We start from the raw sequence: 22740 nt of genomic DNA, 5'->3' as shown, positions 1-22740 counted from the left end.
TTTTTACTCCTAAGCATACATAAATGTACGATTTCATGTTATCACAGCATCAAGGGCACAGTGATGGAAGGAGTTGGCCCCGAATAATGGAGGGAATCTTGGTGACATTGCACAGAACGAACAGTGGCGTTACTTTCTGTACATTTAGGAAGACGCTCTTTTGTGTACTACAGGGTTTGCAACATGACCCAAGACACGCCCATATGTAGGCACTCGAGTTGTTCAACATTATCATAGTTGAGAAGGAGGCTGTAGGCCCACTTGTCTTAGGGGACACCCGCATGAAAGCTAAAGGAAGGGGTCTATCGAAAAGGACAATTTCATTTTAACATGTCAGCAAGGGTGCATTGCGGACCAAAACACACAGATCCTGACAGATCAATATTTCATGACCTGCCAAAACAGCGTAATATGACATGACCCTGCATAACGCATCACAGCATACCAGACTCCAGAAAGCATAGCACTTAAAGCAGGGCAGAGCATCGCAAAATTAGCATAGGGAAGTATAGCACAACTGCATGTCAAAACATGGCATAGTGTTGCATATAAGCCGGAGAATAATTTAACACAGCATAAAAGCACTGCAAAGGGAGCATGTCCCAAATATGATATCAGAGTGAGTGCTGTGAGGCGGAGGTGTTGTGGATCGGGGATGAACCCAACATGATGGAGGGGACATGCGACATGACTAGAAACACCCAATAACCTGGAACATTTTGTGACACGCACATCTTCATGCCCCCTTCTCCAATCACAGCACCAATCCTTTAATCCCCCCTCATGCACATAAAACCCCGACTACGGTCTCACCTCTTTCAGTTTTGAGGTACGCTCTGCTGCGGTTTGGCTGGCAAAATGAGAATGGTGGAGAACAGGCCCAGATATGACATCTCCGCTTCATTCCGTTCTGATGCCGATCGATCTTCCCTTTCTTCTAGGGGTCTTATTGTCTGCCCACAGGAAAGACTTGAAGGCCATTTCCTGCACTCAGATGAGATCAACCTGGCAATTGATGCATGCCTGATTATTTCAAAGAAATTAGCGGGAATGGCTGCGAACAGACGCGATTGGACTAATCTCTACAATTTGCACTGACACTTTGCTTTCTCTGACAGGCTAGTGGGCATGACCCAAGAACATGGACGCATCCAACCAATCTCCGGGGAGCTGGATTTTTCCAAGTTTCCACTGGGAAGCCTCCTGAGTCTCATTCCTTACCACGTAAGTGTTGAACCTAGATAATGGTAAGAAGGCCCTTCACCAGCTTGCTATAGGGCGTGTCTCAATTGGTGTTAACGGCACACAAACCTAGCGAAAAAAAATCTGCACACAAAAATAAGGAAGGCTTTTTCATAACTAGTCAATGTCAGCTGTGTGTATCACAGCCGCAGCAACCAGTCATGTCTGTAAGAGGAGGAGGATGCATACACTGCCAAGACCCTGGCCTTGAATTTACAGTTCTTGTTATGGGTTGTGATGACATTTGCTTGGTATGCCAGATCAGAAGGGTCAAGGATGGGATTTATAATGGCACACTGTTGAGGGAGTTGTGCTTCAACTCCAGAATTTGAAGTCAAATGATTTGATAAAATAAGGGAAATACTTTAAAAGGATAAGAAAATAGGAAGAGCCTTGAGTAAGTGGTGGAAAGCGATTGGCAAGTTGATACCTCACTTGTAGAAAGTATGATGTCTAGTTTACTGTAGATCAACTCCACACATACTTACATCGATCTGAAATACCTCTATGGTCCAGGCCTTAAGTGAAGGGCTTGAAATGAGTGTTGCCTGCCTCAGAGACTTGTTAGATTATGGGGTTGGAGCCACACCTACTAAGAGACCCCTTTTTATTTAGGGTGGAGTAATGCTCGTTAAGTAAGCAGCTCCCATAATCTCATGGGAGGAGGCTATCATCATGTTAGTCCAGGCTAGCAGGCACTGTACCCACTCCCGATCTGCCGTCATTGTTTCGGAAAGCCAGAGCCGGTCACCGTGGATCTGACTTCTGACAGAACATGGAACCGGACTCGCCGTACAAAGGCCGGTCTGTGCATGCATACACCTGCGCACTTTCCACTGCCAGACCTAGTCCGTCTGTTTAGATCTGAGCTGCAACATGTTGAGGACATCCTCTCAACTATCACCATTGATATGGGTGGGGCAAATTAGCCGTTGAAGGCAGAATTGGTACACTTTGCAACTTAATCACTGCCCGTTTAGCTTAGTTGTTCATGTTTTGATGGGATGTAAAAGTTAAAAATTGAGAAGCATTATTACTGTTGAACTCGCACGTGGGAACATCTGAATTTTGTAGCATCAGAAGATCTATCGGGCTGTGGCAATTTGCCCCAGCCAGGCCAGATCCACTCTCCTTCTCAATCCGTCCCACAGCACCTTCATGCTCCTAAACATGACAAAAGAGTATAAATATTGTGAATGAGTGTAGCTATTCATGTTCAATTCCTCCAGCTTTCATGTGCTATGATAATATAGCCTTATAGACTGAGGGAGGGGTAATTCGCCTCGGGTCATAACTTGGTGGCGGGTCATTATCTATCTCAAGCGATAATTACCCCTCCTGGGGTCTGTAAAGCTATTAGCACATAGTAGTAGTCGCAATATATGTGTTGTAGTTTTCTTGGTGAAGTAAAAAGTGGTGATTTAGCAGTGAGTAAAGTAAACGGACAAACGGAGTTGGTAAATGAAATGTTCTATTATTTTGTAATATTTAAATAACATGGTTGTCTTAGTAAGTTTAGCATTTTAATTGCAACTTGGTTGAACTGGAGCAGGGGAAATGCACTGGTTTTGGAATCAAGACCACAACGAGCAACAGAGGTTCGAATCTCGGATCCGCGCTTAGAAACCGAACTTAGGTATGGTATTAGGCGCGTTATAAACAACAATTAAATAAATAAATTAGGTGTCATGTAAAAGTAAATGGTTTCTCTGTAAGAAAGTGAAAGCATTTTCCAATGTTGGATCTTTCTATTTCGTGTGTTAAATAGCATCTTGTAGCAAAGGAAGAAAATAAAAGGTCCTGCTAGAGTGGAAGTGTCTTGTTGAAGCAAAGTATTGAGTGGGAATTGCATTGTTGTTTCCCCGTCTGCTTCTGAAGACATATGTTCTCAATGCAGTCATTATCTGGAGGTATTGACTGCACTTTAAACATTTTGATAGGCTCACAGGAGGTCAATAACGACTTCCATGTGCTAATAGATGTTAGAATTACACAATGCAATGATACTCAGTTTAACAACCGCATAAGAATGCAGGGAGGAAGTCCCCCTGCCCAATTTGAACCTACCTCTGAAGGTGGCATGCATACTACCTACATAAGTATAACATTATGTTCATGACCATTGTTAAATATGTGTAACTTAAGATCAATGTCCACAGTGGAGCTATGGGATGGGGTGAAGGGGAATGAGGGGCAGGGAACACAGATCGGGTGGCAGCTTCAAGGAGTGAGAGGATCGGCAAAGATCCTCTCACTCCTTGAAGCTGCCACCCGATCTGTGTTCCCTGCCGCTCATTCCCCTTCACCCCATGCCAGGATGGGTGCAGACTAGTGAATCCCAGGAGCAGTGCTCCAGAACACCCCAGGGAATAGAACTAGCTATTTGCTCACACTTTTTGTAATTGCATGTTCTATTGCAGCTGCATTTCAATAAGGCAACCCCACCTATGAGGAAATAGCATTGGGATCCCCCAAATATAGGCACACATACACCCTTACGCATGGTGACCTGGTGATCGCCCCCACATTAATAAACTATTAGACTCCTGCTCTGAAGCAAGAAAGACTTGAATTATCCCTGGTTCCTGTGTATTTGTAGTGCCACTCAGTTTACAGCCCCAGGACTCACCCAGTCTGCGCTTAACACAGCAGGCCACACATCAAGCCTGGAGAAGCACCTATCAAATGGCAGACGAGGATGGCCAGTGATGAGCAAAATAATTGCCAATTGAACCACGTCTACACGGGCAAGCCCATCAGTCTACATAATTTGCAGTTTCCTCTACTGCTGTCCAAGAATTCAATGTACATGTTGTACCATCTGTGCTTGGTCCCTGATGGACCCTAGGTCGTGTGTGTGAACATGTATTTTACAGCCATCAAGGAGACTGACAACACTGCCATGATATCTCTCTACTATCTCAATGAAGGTACTGCGGTGCACAACATATTCACAACTCTGAATCCTGCTGCCCAGTCCAATGTCGCTACAATGACTGCACTATCAGAATATTTTAATCTGAAAGCAAACGCAGCCCATGAGCGATTTCAACTGTGGCAAGCTAAATAGTTTGCACACAAATCCATTGAAACCTACCATGCATATTTCCAACACCTGGTCTCTACATGCCCCCCGACTGGTGAATCGGACCAAGTTAGCGCAGAGCTCATCCAAGGATATTGCTCGGCAAGGTTGCATCAGCAGGTTCTCGGGGAATCTGGGCGGTCGCTGCTGCACGAGGGGAACATGTGGAAGCAGTGCTCCACAATCTCAAAGTTGCAGAATTGTTGTCCATGCAGTGAAAAGCCTACTGCAGCACTGGTCCTCCTCATACATGTGACGTTTGTGGACGCATTCTACCACACAAAGGTAGATACCCTACCAGATGAGTGGAATACTCCAAGTGCGGCTGCCTAGATTATTTTGATAAGGTTTATCAGACCTACCCAGATCATGACCACCCTCACAACACACCCAAGCGAAAGGCTCAGAGGGTGAGGAAAGGGATACCACTCGGACACTAATACCTTAAATGACTCGTTTGACAATCAAGAGGTATTTCTGATATAGGCATTCATCCAAGACACTATGGATTGTCGCTGTTAACCCAAATGCCACATTCAGATCGCAGAAACGTGCATTCTAGCCATTCTGGACATTGGGGCATCAGTGAACATAATGGGACAATCACAGTTCACACAACTCATATGGCCCGAGCCCTGTTACAACACAAAAGTGTTAGTCTACACAAATGGCAGTGATACACCGATTCCCCTACAAGGCATGCTCCGCTCCAAACCTGCCCATAAAGACATAAGCATACACTGCAAGTTTTATGAGCCAGCTTATCCGTTCTAGTTAGTGGAGACTAGTCAGAGGATCTAGAACTCATTCACTTTGCATGTATAGTGTATGAGGACAAGCTGGAAGACATCCTGCCTCAACACAGACCTTTTTCAGGGCATCAGCAGTGCAATTGACCAGGAAGTGAGACTGCGTGTCAAGGAAACCATGGACCTCAAACACGAGTATACCATTTCATTTGAGAACCAAAGTGGAGCAAACTACAGAGGTTTGAGAAAGTGAAAAAGTCATTATCGAATATTTCACCCTGTAGGTATCGCCCATTGTGGTGGCACGGAAGTGGAGCTCGCCAGACAACGTGTGCCTATGTGTAGATATGTGCTGTGCAACAAAACTGACAAAAGAAATGGTTACCCAAAACCCACCACCAATGACATTGTGCCTCTCTCCAAAGAGCAGAACACAACACAATAGAACTCGATGCTGATTACCATCAAATCCCCCCTGCACACAAAGGCAACATTTAAAACATTGCCAGTAGTACACATGCCAGCTGTGTGTTCCCTTTTTATGTTAGTTCATTTTTTACAGGGGAACACACTGACCTTCATTATTAGTATAGCAGTGGCGGTAACAGATTTACACTCACTTTTATCGCTGTGACGAATCAACTTCCGGGGCACCAGTGGTTCAGGGACTAATGTCAGTTTCTGAAGCATCAATCAGCCACATGCCTCAAGTACACCAGACGGGATTCGAACAGATTGGAAACACAAGCAAATTATAAATCTCCTTGTCCAATTTTGGTAACGTGGATGGAACAACAGGCTTATCTCTGAAAGGTCATGGATCGTTGGTTAGATACAACACAGCGAAAATACAGTTATTACCCAATGATGAAAGGGACTGTCCAGTCCAGGTTGTATGAAAATATCTACTTTATTATCACAACACACAGTTTTAGCAACACTACGAAATACAACCCACCCTGTAAAGGAATGCAGAGGACATACAGTTTCAATGAAGAAAAAGGAATGCACTCTGGATACTGACAGTAGGGCGGTCGGTATAGCAAATAATCACAAGAGTTCAAGGTTACTTGGCTTCAGCGCTAAGGGAGCAATGAGTCTTAAAATGTCTCTAGGGGCCGTCTGGGAAGGACCAGGGGGACAGAACCACAATGTACCTTGTGCTGTAGATGTTCTTGATGTTCAACTGGGTCACGTCGGCTTCAGGGCGATTTGCAGCTTCTGTGACAGAGTTCAAGACAGGAGAAAGCTGCGGGTATCGGGCAGCAAACAGTTTGGCGAGTGAAGCTGGACAGACAACTGCAGGCTGGCCTACACAGCGGCTCAGGGTTGGGAATTGTTGTCTCAGTTCTAGTCGGCAGCTCTGAAGCACTGGTTGAGATGTCTCGGATGTCTTTGAGTGACTGTAACATAACAACCATCAACGTTGCAGTCGAATGCAGCTCGAGGAACTCGACTGGCTCAGAAATGTCCTCTAAGGCGGACGTCGTTAGATGCTCGTTGAGGCACTTACCCTAGCTTCTTCACTGTGCTTATTTCGTCCTTTAAGGCGGACGGGCCAAAGCTGAGAAGTGAGTTGCAGGCAGCTGCCTTGTCCTTGGTTTCGGGTTCAGAGACTCTCTGGCACTTTTCACCCAGGAAGCTTGCTATAGAGCCTAGCAGGGCACACTGTGTGCTGGCTGGGTACTGGTTCTGGAGCTGCTGGAGGGTCCTCTGGATTCAGCATCTCCCTCTGCTCCCTGGGAGATGTTTAGGGGAGTGATCTTGCTTCCCTCTTGGAGGTCCTGGCCTTCCTTCACTCAGAGAAGATGTAAGGCAGACTGTACCTTCACACAGGGTCCAATACCGACTCTCTGTCCTCACCAAGAAGAGAGTCCACAATCAAGCTCGTGTCTCTGTGGCATCTAACAACTCGGCTGAACTCTTTAAAATCTGCAAGGAGCTGGCCAACCCTGCTGCAGTCTCTACCCTTCCTGTTGCCTCACAGGCTCTTTGCAATGCCCTTGCCTCTCACTTCATTTCAAAAACCCAGGACATCCTGTCCACCCTCTCCACCCACACTCCTCCTCTTCCCTCTCCATCTGTGCTTGCTGACCCTCCTTTAGCCACCCTCCCACCATCCTTCTCGCCCTTTCCTCTTTTCACCCCTGACAAGGTTGCTAGACAAGTCCGATCTATGAAAGCCTCTTCAAAACAGGTTCATCCCTGTTCCTCTAAAACCATCAAGGACCACATTGACACCCTCGCTCCGGCCCTTACTGATTTTTGCAACCATTCCTTTGCCTCTGGATCCTTCCCCTCCCGTCTGAAGCACTCCTTTGTGCATCCTCTTCTCAAGAAACCCACAACTGATCCTTCTTGTCCAGCGAACTATCGCCCAATTTCCATTACTCCCTTTCTTGGCAAACTCCTGGAAAAGTTGGCCATCTCTCAGCTTAACCTTCCTTCCAATTCTGTTGGCTGTCTCCATGACCACCAGTCTGGCTTCAGAGCTGCTAGAAGCACGGAGACTGCTCTCCTAAACATCCGTGAAGATCTGCTCACCAACCATGACTCTAACATTCCCTGTCCTCATCCTCCTCGATCTCTCTTCTGCCTTCGACACAGTCAACCATACCATCCTGCTCAACCGTCTATGTGAAAACCTGGGTATCACTGATCAGGCTCTGGCCTGGCTGACCTCTTTCCTCTCAGATCGACCCTCCCAGGTCCAACTTGGGTCCTTCCTTTCATCTATCTTCCTCTCTACCTGTGGTGTTCCCCAGGGGTCTAACCTCTCGCCCTGGCTTTTCAACCAATACCTGGCAACTGTCGCCCACTGCATTGCCATTTTCTGCTCAAATTTCCAGTGCTACGCTGACGACACTCAACTCATTTTCAAGCTGCCCTCTGCCACCTCCTCTCCCTCTCTCATCTTTGATTGGCTAACTGCCATTCAAGATTGGTGTGCCGCCAATGATCTTTGTCTGAATGCCAGCAAGACGGAGATCCTCCTCATCGGCACACCTTCACCATCCTTTCCCCTCACTCTCTGGCCGGCCTCCCTGGGCCCTCCTCCTACCCCCACCTGCAAGGCTAAGAACCTTGGGGTCATCTTTGACTCCTCCCTTTCCTTCTCCACCCACATCTCTGAGGTCTCTAAAAAGTCAAATTTCCGACTTCACCCCCTCAGAGGTACTCTGCCTTTCCTCTCCTTCCCCCAGAAGCTCATGGTATCTCAAGCTCTGGTTCTCTCTAGCTTGGACTATTCTAACAGCCTCTTTCTAAATCTACCTGCCTCTACTCTCCGCCCTCTGCAACTAATCCAGAACAGGACTGCGAGACTTGTCCTTGGCCTCAAGCCCTGGGATCGTATCTCTCCAGCTCTGAAATCTCTCCATTGGCTCCCAGTGGATGCAAGGATTAAATTCATAACCCTCTGCATTGTCCACAAGGCTTTCTGGGGCCTGGGTCCGAAATACCTTCAGCTATCCCTCCGCAAATACCTCCCCTCTCGAGCTCTTCGCTCCTCTACCTCCAACTCACTCGGGGTCAGTCGTTTTTCTAAGAAACGAGCTGGGGGTAGATCTCTGTCTTTGGCTGGGGCCTCCCTCTGGAACAGCCTCCCTACCACTCTAAAACTTGAGGAGAACCATCTCCCGTTCCGGAAGCACCTCAAGACCTACCTCTTCTGCCTTCGCTCCCCCTCTCCCCTGCTGATCTGTTCTCTCTTGGCACCGTGCACCTGGCCATCCTCTGTCTTTTGGGCCCAGGTACCTGCTCATCCTTCCACCCTCCCGCACTGCTTCCGGGCCACCCCTTGCACTGGGGTCTTTATCTGTACCCATACAGCCCCCCCTTTTTCTTCCTGCACTTATCGGACCTACCCTGTCTGCTGCCTTAAACCTAGCACTTGCAAATTGCTGGCTGCATTACCACTGTTTGTTGCCTTTATTATTTATTTATTGTTATTTATCTGTTTCTCCTCTGCTTCGCACTTTCCACCTCTCCCCCCTTCCATGCACTTTTCCCCTCCCCCCTCTCCCATGCACTTGCGCGTTCTCAATGTCACTGGGCATAGTAAGATCGCTGTTTCGCTCTCCCCTGTTCCCCTCCCTTGCCTTGTCACGCTCTGAAACACGTGTACGAGCGCGATAGAAATACAATATCAATCAATCAATCAATCAATTATAAGTTCTTCCTTCTGCTTCTGGTGAAGCCTTCATATAATCTTCCAAAAGAGAGGCTCCGCCCCCTTTTAACGCCAAATGGACCACAGCGATTGGTGTAGGCTAAGCCTACCTTAATGAACCAATCCTTAGTCCCCACCAAGAATCTCCTGTATACGTGAGGTCATAACCAGAGTGCTTTGCAACAGAAAAGGTAAAGGGTTGAAAACATATAATACTAAGTCCCACCCATCTTACTGTCTGTTGTGGTTTGAAGGGGCTCTCGGTGGTTCCTGATTAAAGCGGCAGGTCTCCCTTGAAGCTGGGACGAGACCAAACTCTCTGGCTCTGGCAAACCACATCCTCATACCTTATGAATGGGGTCCGCCTGCAGGGTGAACTACCGTAAACACGCAGTCCCAGACATGAGAGCTCACTGTCAATTGATACTGCGGACGGGAGCTGGCTTCAGGTTGACAAAGTTGCAAATGAAAGGTTGTTGTGGTTTCCTGTCTCATTTGTTATCCTCTGCAGCCAGGCCCCATGTGGGCCTGTTTGAATTACTCTGATTAGTATGCAAATCACTGCCACCAGCTGCATGGCCCAACAAAAGGACAGAGCCGATCCATGGAGCCTTTATTAGTTAATTAGGCTGGCCATGGCATTGGGGGTGTTTCGCCCTCCCCCTTCTGGAGATGCATCACATACTTCTCCATTCATATCCCAACTAGATATGACAGTAGGCTGTGTCCAGCCAGAGTATGCGAGTCTATGCGTGTGTTTTGCGGTGAGCATAGGAAAATGTGTGCGGAATAGCCCCACACATTTTTTGCAGGTTGATCTACCATCCTTCATTTCATTTAAAATGTCAAAAAAGCCCAGGCAAGCGCACACCCACCGCGCGGTTGGTCGAATTCCTCACATGCCCCCCAGCCTCAACACGTAAACCACCACCAGACAGAGGGTCTGGTTCATCATCAAGACGTAAGTACCGGCTGAGGCCATCTGAATTTCCATGCTGGGAGCCTGGCTTGTACTTGATGTCCATATCTAATTCCTATAGGGATATGGCCCAATGCAAAAGCTTAGGGTTCTCGCCTTGCATGGCCATGAACCATCTAAGAGGCCAGTGGTCTGTTTGGATAGTAAAGTGCGACCCAAAGATGTAGGGTTTCAGCTTCTTTACCACCCAGACGGCCATATAAGCCTCTTTTTCAACGACTGCCCAGTTCCTTTCCCTTTTTGTCAATCGCCTGCTAATGTAGGCAGCAGGTTGCTTTACCCCTTAAGAGTTCAACTGGGCTAACACTGCACCAATCCCAGAATCACATGCATCTGTCTGGATAAGGAACTCCTGACCATAGTCTGGCACTTTCAGAACTGGGGCCTTGCACAATCCATCCTTTAAATTCTGAAAGGAGGTTTGACAGGCGGGGGTCCAAATTACCTTCTTTGGCATCTTCTTGGAATTACATCATTGAGGGGCCTGGCAATGGTCCCATACCCCTTGATGAATGACCGTATAACGTGAGACCTAGAAAGGCTCTCACCTGTGTCTGCGTGGTGGGGATGTCCCAATCCTTCTCAGCTTGTACCTTTGCATCGAGTGGTTGTTTCTTATCTCCACCGACCAGGTGGCCTAGGGAAGTCATTGTGCCCTCCGCTATCTGGCACTTTGTGGCCTTGATAGTCAGACCTGCGTTCTGCAGCAGCTGACGCACTTGTTTCAGGTGGCATAAGTGATCCTCCTAGGTGCAGAGGTACTCCTCTCCTCATGTCCCAACTAAATATGACAGGGGAGAATGCGCCAGTAGGCTGTGTCCACCCAGAGTACCCTGGTCTATGCGTATGTTGTGCGGTGAGCATATGAAAATGTGTGCAGACTAGCCCCACCCATTTTCCAGAGGTTGATCTACCCTTTTTCAATTTCATTTAAAATTTCATAAAAGTCCAGGTGAGCGCACGCCCACTGTGCGGATGGTCGAATTCCTCACAATCGCAACACTATATTTAGAGGTTTTGGAGCATCGAGATATTTACCGGGAGTGAAATGATCACCCACTGTAAATTGATCAAACACCAATGGAGTCTTATGGGATTTCCAAATAAAGACCAACACTACCACCCTGCCACTCATAATTTTGGTAGATTTAACGGTAAACAAGTGTAATGGTACTCCTTCACTCCTCATAATGAGGCCCAGTGTATCCTGCATATACACCCCTTCTTTTCACCAGCTATTACATCTACCTTTTACACCACTTTATGGAGGATAAAACTGGAATGCCACAGTCAGAGCTTTTATCGGCAGCATTCTAATGCCTGCCGTAACGACTAAAATAAATGAATACTCATTGCAGTTTCCACAGAGTGCCCTTTTTTCAGTTTTGCCTGTAATCATCCTGTGGTTGCTCACATGAACCCTAGAAAGGGAATCAAAAAGAGACCTGGCACCAAGTGAATTCTGGGGAGGGAGCGGAAGTAGGAAACTGATAAAAAGTATCTTGTGTTTTATCTGAACTTTAATGTCCAGTTTTTTTATACTGCAGTTAAAGGTGGGATTTAAAAACTACAGATGCGGTCCACCGGGGGCGCGGCGCGCTGATGTTAGCATCCTGAGCGCTATGCTCCCCACATGCTGGGTCTAAAAGGGATCAGAGCCCCCGCTTAAACACCCCTCTATAAACATGGGAGTTGGAGCGACACCCGTGGGAGCACCCAGGGCACGCTCCAGAGAAACCTGGACAGAAATGACCCCCTGGGAGCCGAGCTATGGCCACTGATCGCGGACCGAAGAACTGAGGCGGCAGCCCTAGGCTAAGGGCAGAGCACCTGCAGCGGCACACAGGAAGCCGGCCGCGGTGCCACTGGACGCCAGGGGCATTAGGCCCACCAATAGCGGAGGAGCGCCAAGCGGCCCCCTCCTCAGAGCGTTCCGACGCTTGGAGAGAGGGCACCGGTGATCCGGGTGGTGTGGCCTGACGGGAGATGCTGAGCTGAGGGACACTGTGCCGGGGGAACACCACAGCCTACAGCAGGAGGCACTGAGGTGGGTGCCTGGTTCCCCCCAGCAGGCCCCCACGTGAAACAAACAGAGGGCCCAAGCGACCCCCAGGGAGCTGAGGGACCAGAGAGCCTTGGCCCGACCGCCACCGGGGACCGCACAATCACGCCCCCTCTTGAACAATGGGGGGAGGTGCAGGGAAGCGGAAGAGTGGAACAGGAGGTCCCCAGAGGAGGGGGACCACGTGGAGTCACCGTAGTAGGCTAGGGGGAGGTGTGGGCCCCCAGCACTGGGGCGTGGGCCCTCCACCCAGACGCCTCACTCCCAACCACAGCTGAAAGGACAGAGGAGTGCGGGACCCCTTCCCAGGAAGTCTGGGGACTGGGTGAATCTTGAGGGACTTGCCACTGAGGCAGTCAGTCCCCGCTCGTCCCAGGAAGCAGCGGGGAAGAACACAGGCGCCACTGGAGTGTAAAGGAGGAGACGCCGGGGGACCTGGGGGTTAAGTGCTGTTGCCAGAGGAGACCATCTGGAGGTGAGGGCCCCCAAGCCAGGGGGACACCACAATAACCACGCCCTGCCCACTAGGATCTGCACCTCGAGATCCTCCAGGAGGGGCCCAGGAGCTCTTGGGGGCTTGTCCCTGAGGCGGCCCAGTCTCACCCCACAGGAAGCAGCTGGAAAAGATTAGTGGGGCCGGTAAAGCACGAAGGAAGTGCTCCCAGTGGGGCCGTGGCCACATGGAGACACTGGAGAAGATAACATAGAGCTGAGGGCCCCCTACTTAGGGGCGTGCACCTCCTCATAAGCTAGGCTCATTAGAACCTGGGCCTCAGGGAGGGGAGAATATTCTGGTGGCGCAAGGAGGACAACCGACAACGTGCCAGAGTGTTCTCCCCTACCCCCATCAGTGGGTGTGCGTGGGGACAAGTGAGGGCAGTTGGTGTTGACTGCCTGTGAGCATTGTAACCTGCGCTGAGTTACCCGAAAGAGTCACAGTTGCTTGGTGGCCAACTCATAGGACACGAGGCCCCCCGTCTAAACTCACTTGGGAGCAGGTCGACCCATTGCAGAGGTGCCCCCACACACAAGGGACAACACGCCCGGTGGAGAGGTGAATCACATGGAAGCGAGATCTAAACTATCTGGCTTTGGTTACACCCGAAGGGAGAACCAACGCGCCCCTCCACCATGGTGACCTGGGGGGGAGGAATCAACGGCTACATACGGAGCATGCGGGTTGACATCGGGGGAAGGGTCGACGGGATAACCCAGAGGATCGATAAAATGGAAGAAGTGGAGCACAACCAATCATCTCTGGATGCCACGGAGATGCAAATGGACGTAAGAATGTCAGAAATGGAAAGAAGAGAGGGGGAGATCATGCTGAAAATGGATGACATAGAAAACTGAGGGATGCAGAACAACCTTAGGCTCTTCATGATCCCGGACAAGGAGGGGGAGACGGATCTGAGGAGAATTCTCCATGAAGTGACCAAACTCATTTTTGAGGACGATACCATTGATGAGGCCAAAATTGAAAGGATCCACAGGGCAGGAGGATCCAGCAGGGGGGTCCCAGATCGGTTCTGGCCCATTTTCATAACTACCTGGACAAGCAAAAGATCCTGGAGAAGGTGAAAAAGAAGGGCATGGTGATGCATGGTAACTCCAGAGTTACTATTTTCCAAGACCTGTCCTCGCTAACTCTTGCAAGGAGATGCCTGTGCTCATCCCTAACGAAGTGGATGAATGAGAAGGGAATTCGATATAGATGGGGTTTCCCGTTCTCCATGTCTTTCGAAGTTGATGGAACTAAATACAAACTGTCCAATGAGGAGATACGGAGGGCCACAAATGAGTTACTAGGTGACACTGGAGGCCCACAGGGGGCCAAGGAGCAGGAGGCCCGGGCGATGGAGCATTTAGGGACCTAAAAGACAAAGAATGCTAGGATCTCGGAAATTTAGGATGTTGAACACGTCCCCAGCAGCAGACACAGGATGATGGAAGATGTATTTTTTTTCATTGAGCATGCCAAAATGTACACCCGGGTACTGGCGGCAAGACTTGAGGACTACATGGCACGCTTGATCCACCCGGATCAGGTGGGCTTTATTAAGGGCAGAGATGGCACAGACACACTGAGGAAGACCTTGCACCTGATGCATGAAGCCTGTGGTGGGGAAGGGGATTCAGCCCTTCTCTCGGTCAATGCTGAAAAAGCATGTGATCGGTTAGAATGTGAATTTCTGGAAGCAGTCCTTGTCAAATATGGTATTGGGGGTGGCTTACTCCGCGGTATAATGGCATTGTACACGTCCCCAAGGGATTGTTTAGCGGTGAATGGGGGATACTCCTGATGGTTCGACCTTGTATGCACTCTCCCTGGAACCCCTCGCGCAGATGATTAGGGAGGACAACAGAGTGGAGGGAATATGTGTTTGAGGTGAAGAATATAAACTCGCCCAATACGCAGATGATATGTTGCTGCACCTAGTGAACCCTCTGACCTCCCTACCAGTGGCAGTCCACCAGATAGAATCCTACGGCGCACTCGCCGGACTGAAGATAAACAAATCCAAATCTATTATCTTTCCTCTGGACAGGGGACAAGAATAGAGAGGGTGACACAGAAAGATTTGCGCCCCTGAGGATGCAGGTTAGTGGGGGGAAGTTAAGATACCTGGGCATTAATCTTACCAAAGGCCTAGGAGAGCTCTCTGATGCCAATTTCACTCCACTGAAGACCACGGTTGAACAGGACCTGGCGAAATGGAGTAAGCTCACAGTGTCATGGCTGGGGCACCTCAACGCAATAGAAATGGTTGTCCTCCCAAGACCTTTGTATTTATTTCAGATGCTCCCTATCAGTGTCCCAGACTCATTTATCACGGTGCTTGCCCCCAGACATCAGGAGCAGACCAGCCTGCCACAGGTACCGGCACCTATGGGGACCTTTAAGGCCCCAAAGGGTTGCCTAAAGACTTCCTGGACTCTGTCCTGGCGCCGTTGGCGCCAGGCTCCTAATGCTCTTTCAAGTAAGGCAGCTTGCAGGGGAAGAGGAATCACATTCAGCCCTGTCTGAGGCATGCTGGAGATACTACTTTATCTAGGACTACTTGTGTAGGGTGTGGTTGGAAGGACTACTTCACTTGGGACTACTTGTATGAGGCTATATAAACCACACCCTAAGAACAGAACACACTTCGCGTTATTCTGCACTCCTGCAGCGTAACGCTCACTGTGTCTGCTAGCTTCAGTTAACCCGGTCTTCAGCCACGCCCGTCCTGGTCCTCACGAACCATTGCCTGTGGAGAAAGAAAGGAAGAGAGAGAGAAAAACAAGGACACCACAGCAGTTAAGTTCTTACCTGACGCTCCATCTTCAGACGCTCTGGAGCCGCCGCATCTGCCGAACAGTAAAGAAACATCAGGTTAGCCGCGCAGAGCAAAAGTTAAAGACATTTCAACACTACGCAGCGCTAATACTCACCTGAAGGCTGCTCACTCTTGCGATCCATCGAGACATCATCACGCGATCTCCGCTCCGGAGTCACCGCACCGGCAGTACAGAAAAGGAACAGCAGGTAAGTTGCATGGAGGGACAAATACCGTATTTGAGACATTGTCACATTGCTCTAGAGTTGAAACTCACCTTTGGAATTCTGCTCATCATTTGTGGAGAGGAGACACTCTTCATCGGGTGCATCAAAAAACGCATCTGCAAAGAAACAAGCACAGTAGTGAGCATTTTGGCAACTTGAACTCTAAGCAAACCATACTAAGAATTATTGGCATAAAGACTTACCTATAGAGTCACAGTTGTTCAGGACTCTAAAGTAACCCACAGGATCAGTGAAGTAACTAGATCCTTGAACAGCAACGCACCCCTGCATACAGTCGGAGGATGTAGAGTCTCCCATTCATAATTCGAAGGTGAGACATAGAGGGGTGCACAAGGAGGTCACGGGAGGTGGGAGCCGGTCCTCCTCCTTATGGCTAGTTAATATCTTGTTTCAACATTTTAGGCAAGTCTTCATTTGTGACGGAAGGGCAAACAGAGAGGGCACATGCAGCCATTCACAACTCCGCTACGTGTGACGCTGGTGGAGACAGTCGCTGCCCAGCTTCGTTCGGCGCCCCTGTGGAGACCAGGTGAGCGTAACATCATTCTTCCGGGAGATGAAGCGTTCCCTATCGAGTTTCTTGTGGCATGGTAAGAAGGCCAGAATAGCATGGAAGGTACTTGTGCTCCCCAAGGGAAAAGGTGGGGTGCGCCTGTTGGATGTGAAAAGGTACTAGAAGGCAGCCCAACTGAGGGTTCTTATACCACATCTCAGGGCCCAGGGGGACCTCCAATGGATTGCACTGGACAACCGTCACCTGCAACTAGCTACAGTAGGAGAATGGTTATGGGTACCAAGAGATAGAATCCCCCTTAGAATTCGTAAACATACCATATTGGGGACCATATGGAACATTTGAAGGAAAGGGTTGGAAATGAGGGAGATCACAACGTCGCCTTCCCTGCTTGGACATCTATGAGTCCCGGGAGTCAGACGCGATTCCTAACCCAGAGAGATTCCAGACATGGTTTGAGGCCGGCTTAGAGAGGGTATTTTTGGGGCCCTTGGAAAACTCGATTGTGTGTGTGATTTCGGGGGGCACATTTTACCAGTGCGTTCATGTGTGCACGTTTGTTAGAGCCCCGCCCCCTCAGTAATCCGATATGGCGCAGATATTACCTGCTGAAGGCACGACGGTAACCTGCATCCGCCTGCGAGGTTACAGCAGAAGCGCCTTGCTGCTGGCGGTGGCACCGCTGCGGAGTAATGTCACTTTATGCAGCAGCATTACCCCTCAGAAAATGCACCACACTCTGGCATCAGTTGGGATATAAGTGTGTGTGTGTGTGTGTATCCCTCAAAATGCACGACAATACGTCTCTAATAACTAAGCACTGCGTTGCGCAAGGTCTTGCATCGTTTCCATTTGCCCCAGCCGGAAGACGGACCACAGTAAATCTGACAGCAAATAAAGTCCACGGACTCGGAGCAAAATGAGGCAAAATGAGGCAGCACTTGAGGGCCTCTTTCAGGTCTGCTTTGGAATTACTCTACAGGCGGCAACTAGTCTGGTGACAGTACCCAGACATACTCAAAACCATACCATTGTACAAAAGGTAAAGCTCTTGAGTTTGCCAGTGAATGCTTAATGTGAATTTTACATATCTCTGTTGGCTTATTTGGCGACTTATGTAGTACCCAGGGGCCCATTTCAGAGCGCTATCAGGGAAGACGGGAAAGGGTGAGGAGAAAACAGAAAAAGGAAGACGTGCCTTTCAAAATGTTTCTTTGGCGGATGGCGCCTAATTCGTGCCTTGAAGCTACTTTAGAGCACTAAAGTCTGAAACCGCCTTGTATTTGACTTTATGGGTTTCTTTGAAGAAAGAGAATCTGTTCTGACACTTCTGTTCCGATATCCATTCATTGGGTCAGGTGCTTAATACAGTGCGATATAGGGTCGCTTATGGCTGTGTCATTTACTTCGGGAATAAGGGCTGAGCAGAAAGGGTCGGTGGCTGCTGGTTTGACGGATTTTGGAGAGTCCACTGAAGGAATGGGCGAGTTGGAAGACGATTTTATATTTTGGGGTTGGGCAAGGCCAATGAAGGCAATGTCGCTCTGAAAAATGCAGAAGGGACAATGGTGTATGTGGCCGGCGGGTGGCTGTCTGGGCCTCCAGGCCGGCAGTGTGAAAAATATATAAAAGATTGTAATTTGTATACGCAATGTTCCACATTTCATGGTTGTTAAAGCTGGATTTGTCACTTTTACTTGGAACATTTTACAGTAATGTACCTTAAATTCATTCTGTCATTTTCAACTGGCTCTTTGTCATACCAGCCCATCATTTATGCTTGTACAATATTAGAAAACAAATGAAGTTTCATGCAAAAGGAATGTGTCACATTTCATTATTCTGCAAGCAAAGGAACTTTAGAGCGTCACACATTTGTGAATGCAATTATTCAAAAACGAGCATTTATGGAACACCAGAATTGCCAAACGGTTTTATATTCAGCAAAAATGTCTATGATATTGATTTAAGAGTCAAATCCTTTAGAGCATGTAAAGAACACCAAGCTTGGCGCTCATTTCATTTGACAGTCACATCCCTCATCCTAGCAGTCAATTATCTGCTAACCAGGAGTTATATTTAGCCCTTTGGAGTTTCTTAACATTTGATGTGGGGCGTGGGACATAGCTCCCCAAAGCATTGCTGAACACTTGTCCCTGTGTGTATCCAAACGTTTGGGTGCTCATGATTGGCGAGCGGAGGGAGTCCCAATAGAGGAGCAGATTTTGGAAATGGCTGAGGCTCCGTCCTTGCTAGTGCTGGCAAAAGTAGGCAGACGTGGATCTGCCATAGCTGCCATTTGCCAGCAATTATGCATGATTCGTTATTTTAACATGTGGTTAGATGATCTAACAAACATTTCAAGCTGTACAAGTCACCCTCTAATACTTGCAATTTTCTAAGATATTAAGATATTGTATTCTGTCGTAAACCTATTGTGGGTCAAAACACACATTTCAACTACTATAGCTTGTGAATGTTGATTATGGCAGGGTAAAAGTGTAACTGGCTACAAACTTAGCAAAGATGTTCATGCAATCAGTGTGTATGTTTTTACAGTGCATGTTGGCCCAAACTGAGTTGAGTTCCTGATTTTGGAACATCTCACCACGGCAAGGACAAATTATGAACCAATAATTATGCATTAATTATTACTTTAAATGTTATACCAACATCGTACTAAATGTTGACAAATGCAGCCATGTTAGTTAAGCATCCAAATCAATTTGGATTTGAATGAGCGTTTGCCAATGTGATGCACTGTCAACCAACAGGAACCGGTTTGTCACCTAGGGAGATATTAAAGCAATACAGGATTACAAAAGCATATGGATTGACGAAATGAGGGCCTGAACTATATAGCAAGGGGTAACAGTGAGCCGCATATCCCCCCAACGGAACTGCTTTGCCAACACAGCCTGCGCATTGGGACCCTGAGAGCGCTGACCTAGGGAGACACAAAGTGCCCCGACCAACAGCACAGGGGTACAATAAGGCCACGGGAGCCGCCACTATTGGTGAGCGCCAAGCCCTAGGCACTGGGATACACTACAAGCCGGGAAGTGACTGCCCAAAGCCCAGGCAAGCAGAGGAGAGTGGGGCCAGGCACAGGCCCGACCCGACCCTGATATACCCAGCCACACTGGAGAGCCCCCATGGCCTGGCTCCACGGCAGAGGAGTCCAGGGTTGGGGATAAGATCCCTCCAGCACTTCAGGAGTGACCCAGGGAGGGACCCGGGGGACATCTCGAGCAAGAAGGACATCACGGCTGAGGGAGGGAGCACCCCGGCCCTTACCAGAGACGACCTAAAATATATATCAAAGAAATGAAGGCTATCCAGACAGACATCCAAGCAGCGATATGCTATCTCAAGGGAAGGGTGGATAAGCTCCAAGATAACATTGTTCGCAATGCTGTGCCCAATGCCCCACGGGCAGGGGTGGTGCGTGGAACCCGGTCCCAAGTGCCTGGTGAATCCCGGGTATCTCCCGGGCCTCTCATAACCCAGATAGCTCACTGAATCCCTCTCACTGATCTGCTGGGCCTGTGGGTCGCTGCGTGGAGGGCCTTGGGCCCAAATTTCCAGGCCTGTGGCTGGGACTCGGTTAGGGTCGGATTTCACCTCTTGGGGCCCGGGGCTTTCCCGCCTCAGTGCTCTTAACATCTCGGGGCATCCGCCACCTTCGCCGTCGGGGGGGGGGTGCTTGTCGTTCTGCTCCGGGTATGTGCCTCTGATTTCTGCCGGCCCAATAGCGCTGTGCAATGTCTCACGGGTGCTAGGGGTAAGGCGGCAATCTCTACACCGACGGTGTGTGACGGAGCTCCGTCTCTACGCAGCCACCTTGGCCCGCGCCCCCGGATGGTCTCCCACAATCAATGATTTTAAGACAGAGATTGTAACAATTGTCACAGACTTGGGAGATATTACTGAGCATTTTGTAGTATTTTACAGTTTCCGGTATAAGGTGCACCTTTTGGATGAATTATTGCTTATTTTTTCTCAGAGCTGCCCTTTCAAAGTTGACCCAACATGCATGGATTTCCTTGATTAACCAATCAAGGACCTGGTGATGGGTGAGGCCATTCGAGGAAAAAATGAATTTTAGAGGACTTTTCTGAAACTCTCGACACCTTTTCTCTGTAAAATGTTCAACTTCTGTATCAACCAGGGATACTAGTGATAATCCTTGAGTGAATCCGTCATTGTCCTTATTAATAAGTCTGTGTGTCATCCCATAGGCAAGAATTATAGACCCATTTTGCACCTAGATGTTTGCACAAATATCTTAGTAATTTTATGCTCATAAATTAGGTTAATCTATTTGGAAGTTGATCCGCCACTCCTAATCTGGTTTCATGGTTAACCGGTGTGATACAGGCGATGGGCCTCATTACAGGTTAGGTAGTATGTTAAAAGTGGCATTAAAGTGGCAGTAATTACATTACTTCCACTTTTCTGCGCCAATGAATTGTGACTTTAGATGTAAAGTAGAGGCCATCTCCTCCACTTTACTGGCCAAAGCTTAAGGAATTACAGCAGATGGAATTACTACCAACAGTCATTTCTCCCAAATCCCCATGGAGTCCTTTTAGTTTCCAAAAAAGGGGATTAACACCGCCATTGACCCATTTAATGTAATCCCACGAGGCAGAGTGGCAGTGACAGTAAGTGAGTTACTGCCAAAGTCAAAATTAGGCACAAAGTCAGGACTATATTGAATGTATAGCCCAACTTGAAGGAAAGAAAGGAACCATCAGCCATATGATATGATATGATATGATATGGCATTTATAATGTGCCTGTACACAAGTGTCTCTAGGCACAACAAGACAAGGAGGGGGAAACAAAGGGAGGACAAAACAATGATCTTACTAGGACCTTCAGATTGTGCAAGTGCGGGGAAGAGGGAGGGGAAAAGTGCCAGAGGGGGTGGGGAAGGGAGAAATGCAGGTAACAAAATAAGTGCAGCCAGCGGGTGGCTCATAAACGCAGAGAGAAGGGACTGTAGGATTGCAGGTACAGACTCTTAAATGCTGGGGGAGCCCAGAGGCAGTGTGCGTTCAACTGGACATGCAGGAGCCTGGGCCAGAGTTCAGAGGGTAGCCAAGTGACCAGTGCGCAGAACATTCAGGGACATCAGCAGGGGAGAGGAAGAGAGAAAGCAGAAGCAAAAATGAAGGTCTTGAGTTGCTTCCAGAACCGGATGTGGTTCTGCTCAAGTTTAAGAGAGGCAGGGAGGCTGTTCCAGAGGGAGGCCTCAGCTGAGCAGAGAGATCTGCCCCCCACTCTGCGCTTGGAGAAGCGTCTGACCCTCAGAGAGTTGGCGGTGAAAGAGCGGAGAGCTCGAGAAAGAAGATGTTTAGGAAGAGAAAGTTGGAGGTCGTGTGGTCCCAGGCCCCAGAAAGCCTTGTGGACGATTCAAAGGGCCTTGAACTTGATCCTTGCAGCCACAGGGAGCCAGTGAAGGGATTTCAGAGCTGGAGAGATATGATCCCTGGGCTTGAGGCCAAGGACAGGTCTTGCAGTCCTGCTCTGGATAAATTGTAAAGATCGAAGAGTAAAGGCAGGCAGATTTAGAGAATCTAAGTGATTTGGCCGTGGTAGAAAGTACTGCGGCTGAAACGTTTGCATGAGAAAGGTGCAAACTACCAAAAGTTTGCACCTTTCTCATGCGAACACATATACATACTCACACCCACACACACAACACACCCATAACACGTCCCACCCACAGCCTCAGCACACCCCCACCCACGTCCCCAACATAAACAAACCCCACTTACCTTCATCTTCACGCTGGGTTCCTGCAGCGCCAGTTCCCTTTCACTTCTGTGATCGAGAACCAGCGCCACAGGGTCCTTTTCTTTTTTTTTTTAAACGGAAGGCTGCAGGGGTTCAACCCCCGCTCACTATACCATGAAGTGTAGTGAGCGGGGCGATGCGGATGACAGCCCCTGTTTTTTTTTTTTTACAATGCTACCACCAGAGGTTTGAACTTTTGGTGTTCGAACCTTTGGTGGTAGCATTTTTAGAACTTTTGGTCATTGCGACCATTTTTTGTCGGTCAAATCGGCCTATACCGATTTAGAAAGAGGCTGTTGCAGTAGTCCAGCCTAGAGAGTCTTCCTCGACTCCGATATGGATCTCTATTGAATAGACTGGACCGTTGCCATCAGTCAGACAGAAAAGTCGGATTTGGGGACAAGTTTATGATCCAGTTAGTATACTACACAATGGAGCATAAGCAAAAATCATGAGTAATGTTACCCTCACAGGCTAGATTAATTAGAGAAAATCGGATGATAAGGCTGTCTGCTTCCCCCAGCCACTTGCTGAAGAAATTGGACAGAGGGACATTATCTCTGGC

General features: G+C 48.6%; 1 protein-coding gene across 1 annotated transcript in view; it reads left to right on the top strand.

Annotated features, from left to right (window-relative positions):
- Positions 1-22740, top strand: part of LOC138567523 (D-serine dehydratase-like) — a 516199-nt gene that overhangs the window by 470264 nt on the left and 23195 nt on the right. The window contains exon 7 of the mRNA XM_069645796.1: positions 1119-1224. Coding sequence (XP_069501897.1) covers positions 1119-1224 — 106 coding nt within the window. The remainder of the gene's footprint in view (positions 1-1118; positions 1225-22740) is intronic.

This window comes from Ambystoma mexicanum, chromosome 2p, assembly GCF_040938575.1.
Source record: "Ambystoma mexicanum isolate Mex_15411 chromosome 2p, UKY_AmexF1_1, whole genome shotgun sequence".
In the NCBI taxonomy this organism is placed as follows: domain Eukaryota; kingdom Metazoa; phylum Chordata; class Amphibia; order Caudata; family Ambystomatidae; genus Ambystoma; species Ambystoma mexicanum.
The sequence above is the reverse complement of the archived record's forward strand: the minus strand, read 5'-3'. Positions and strand labels throughout refer to the sequence as shown.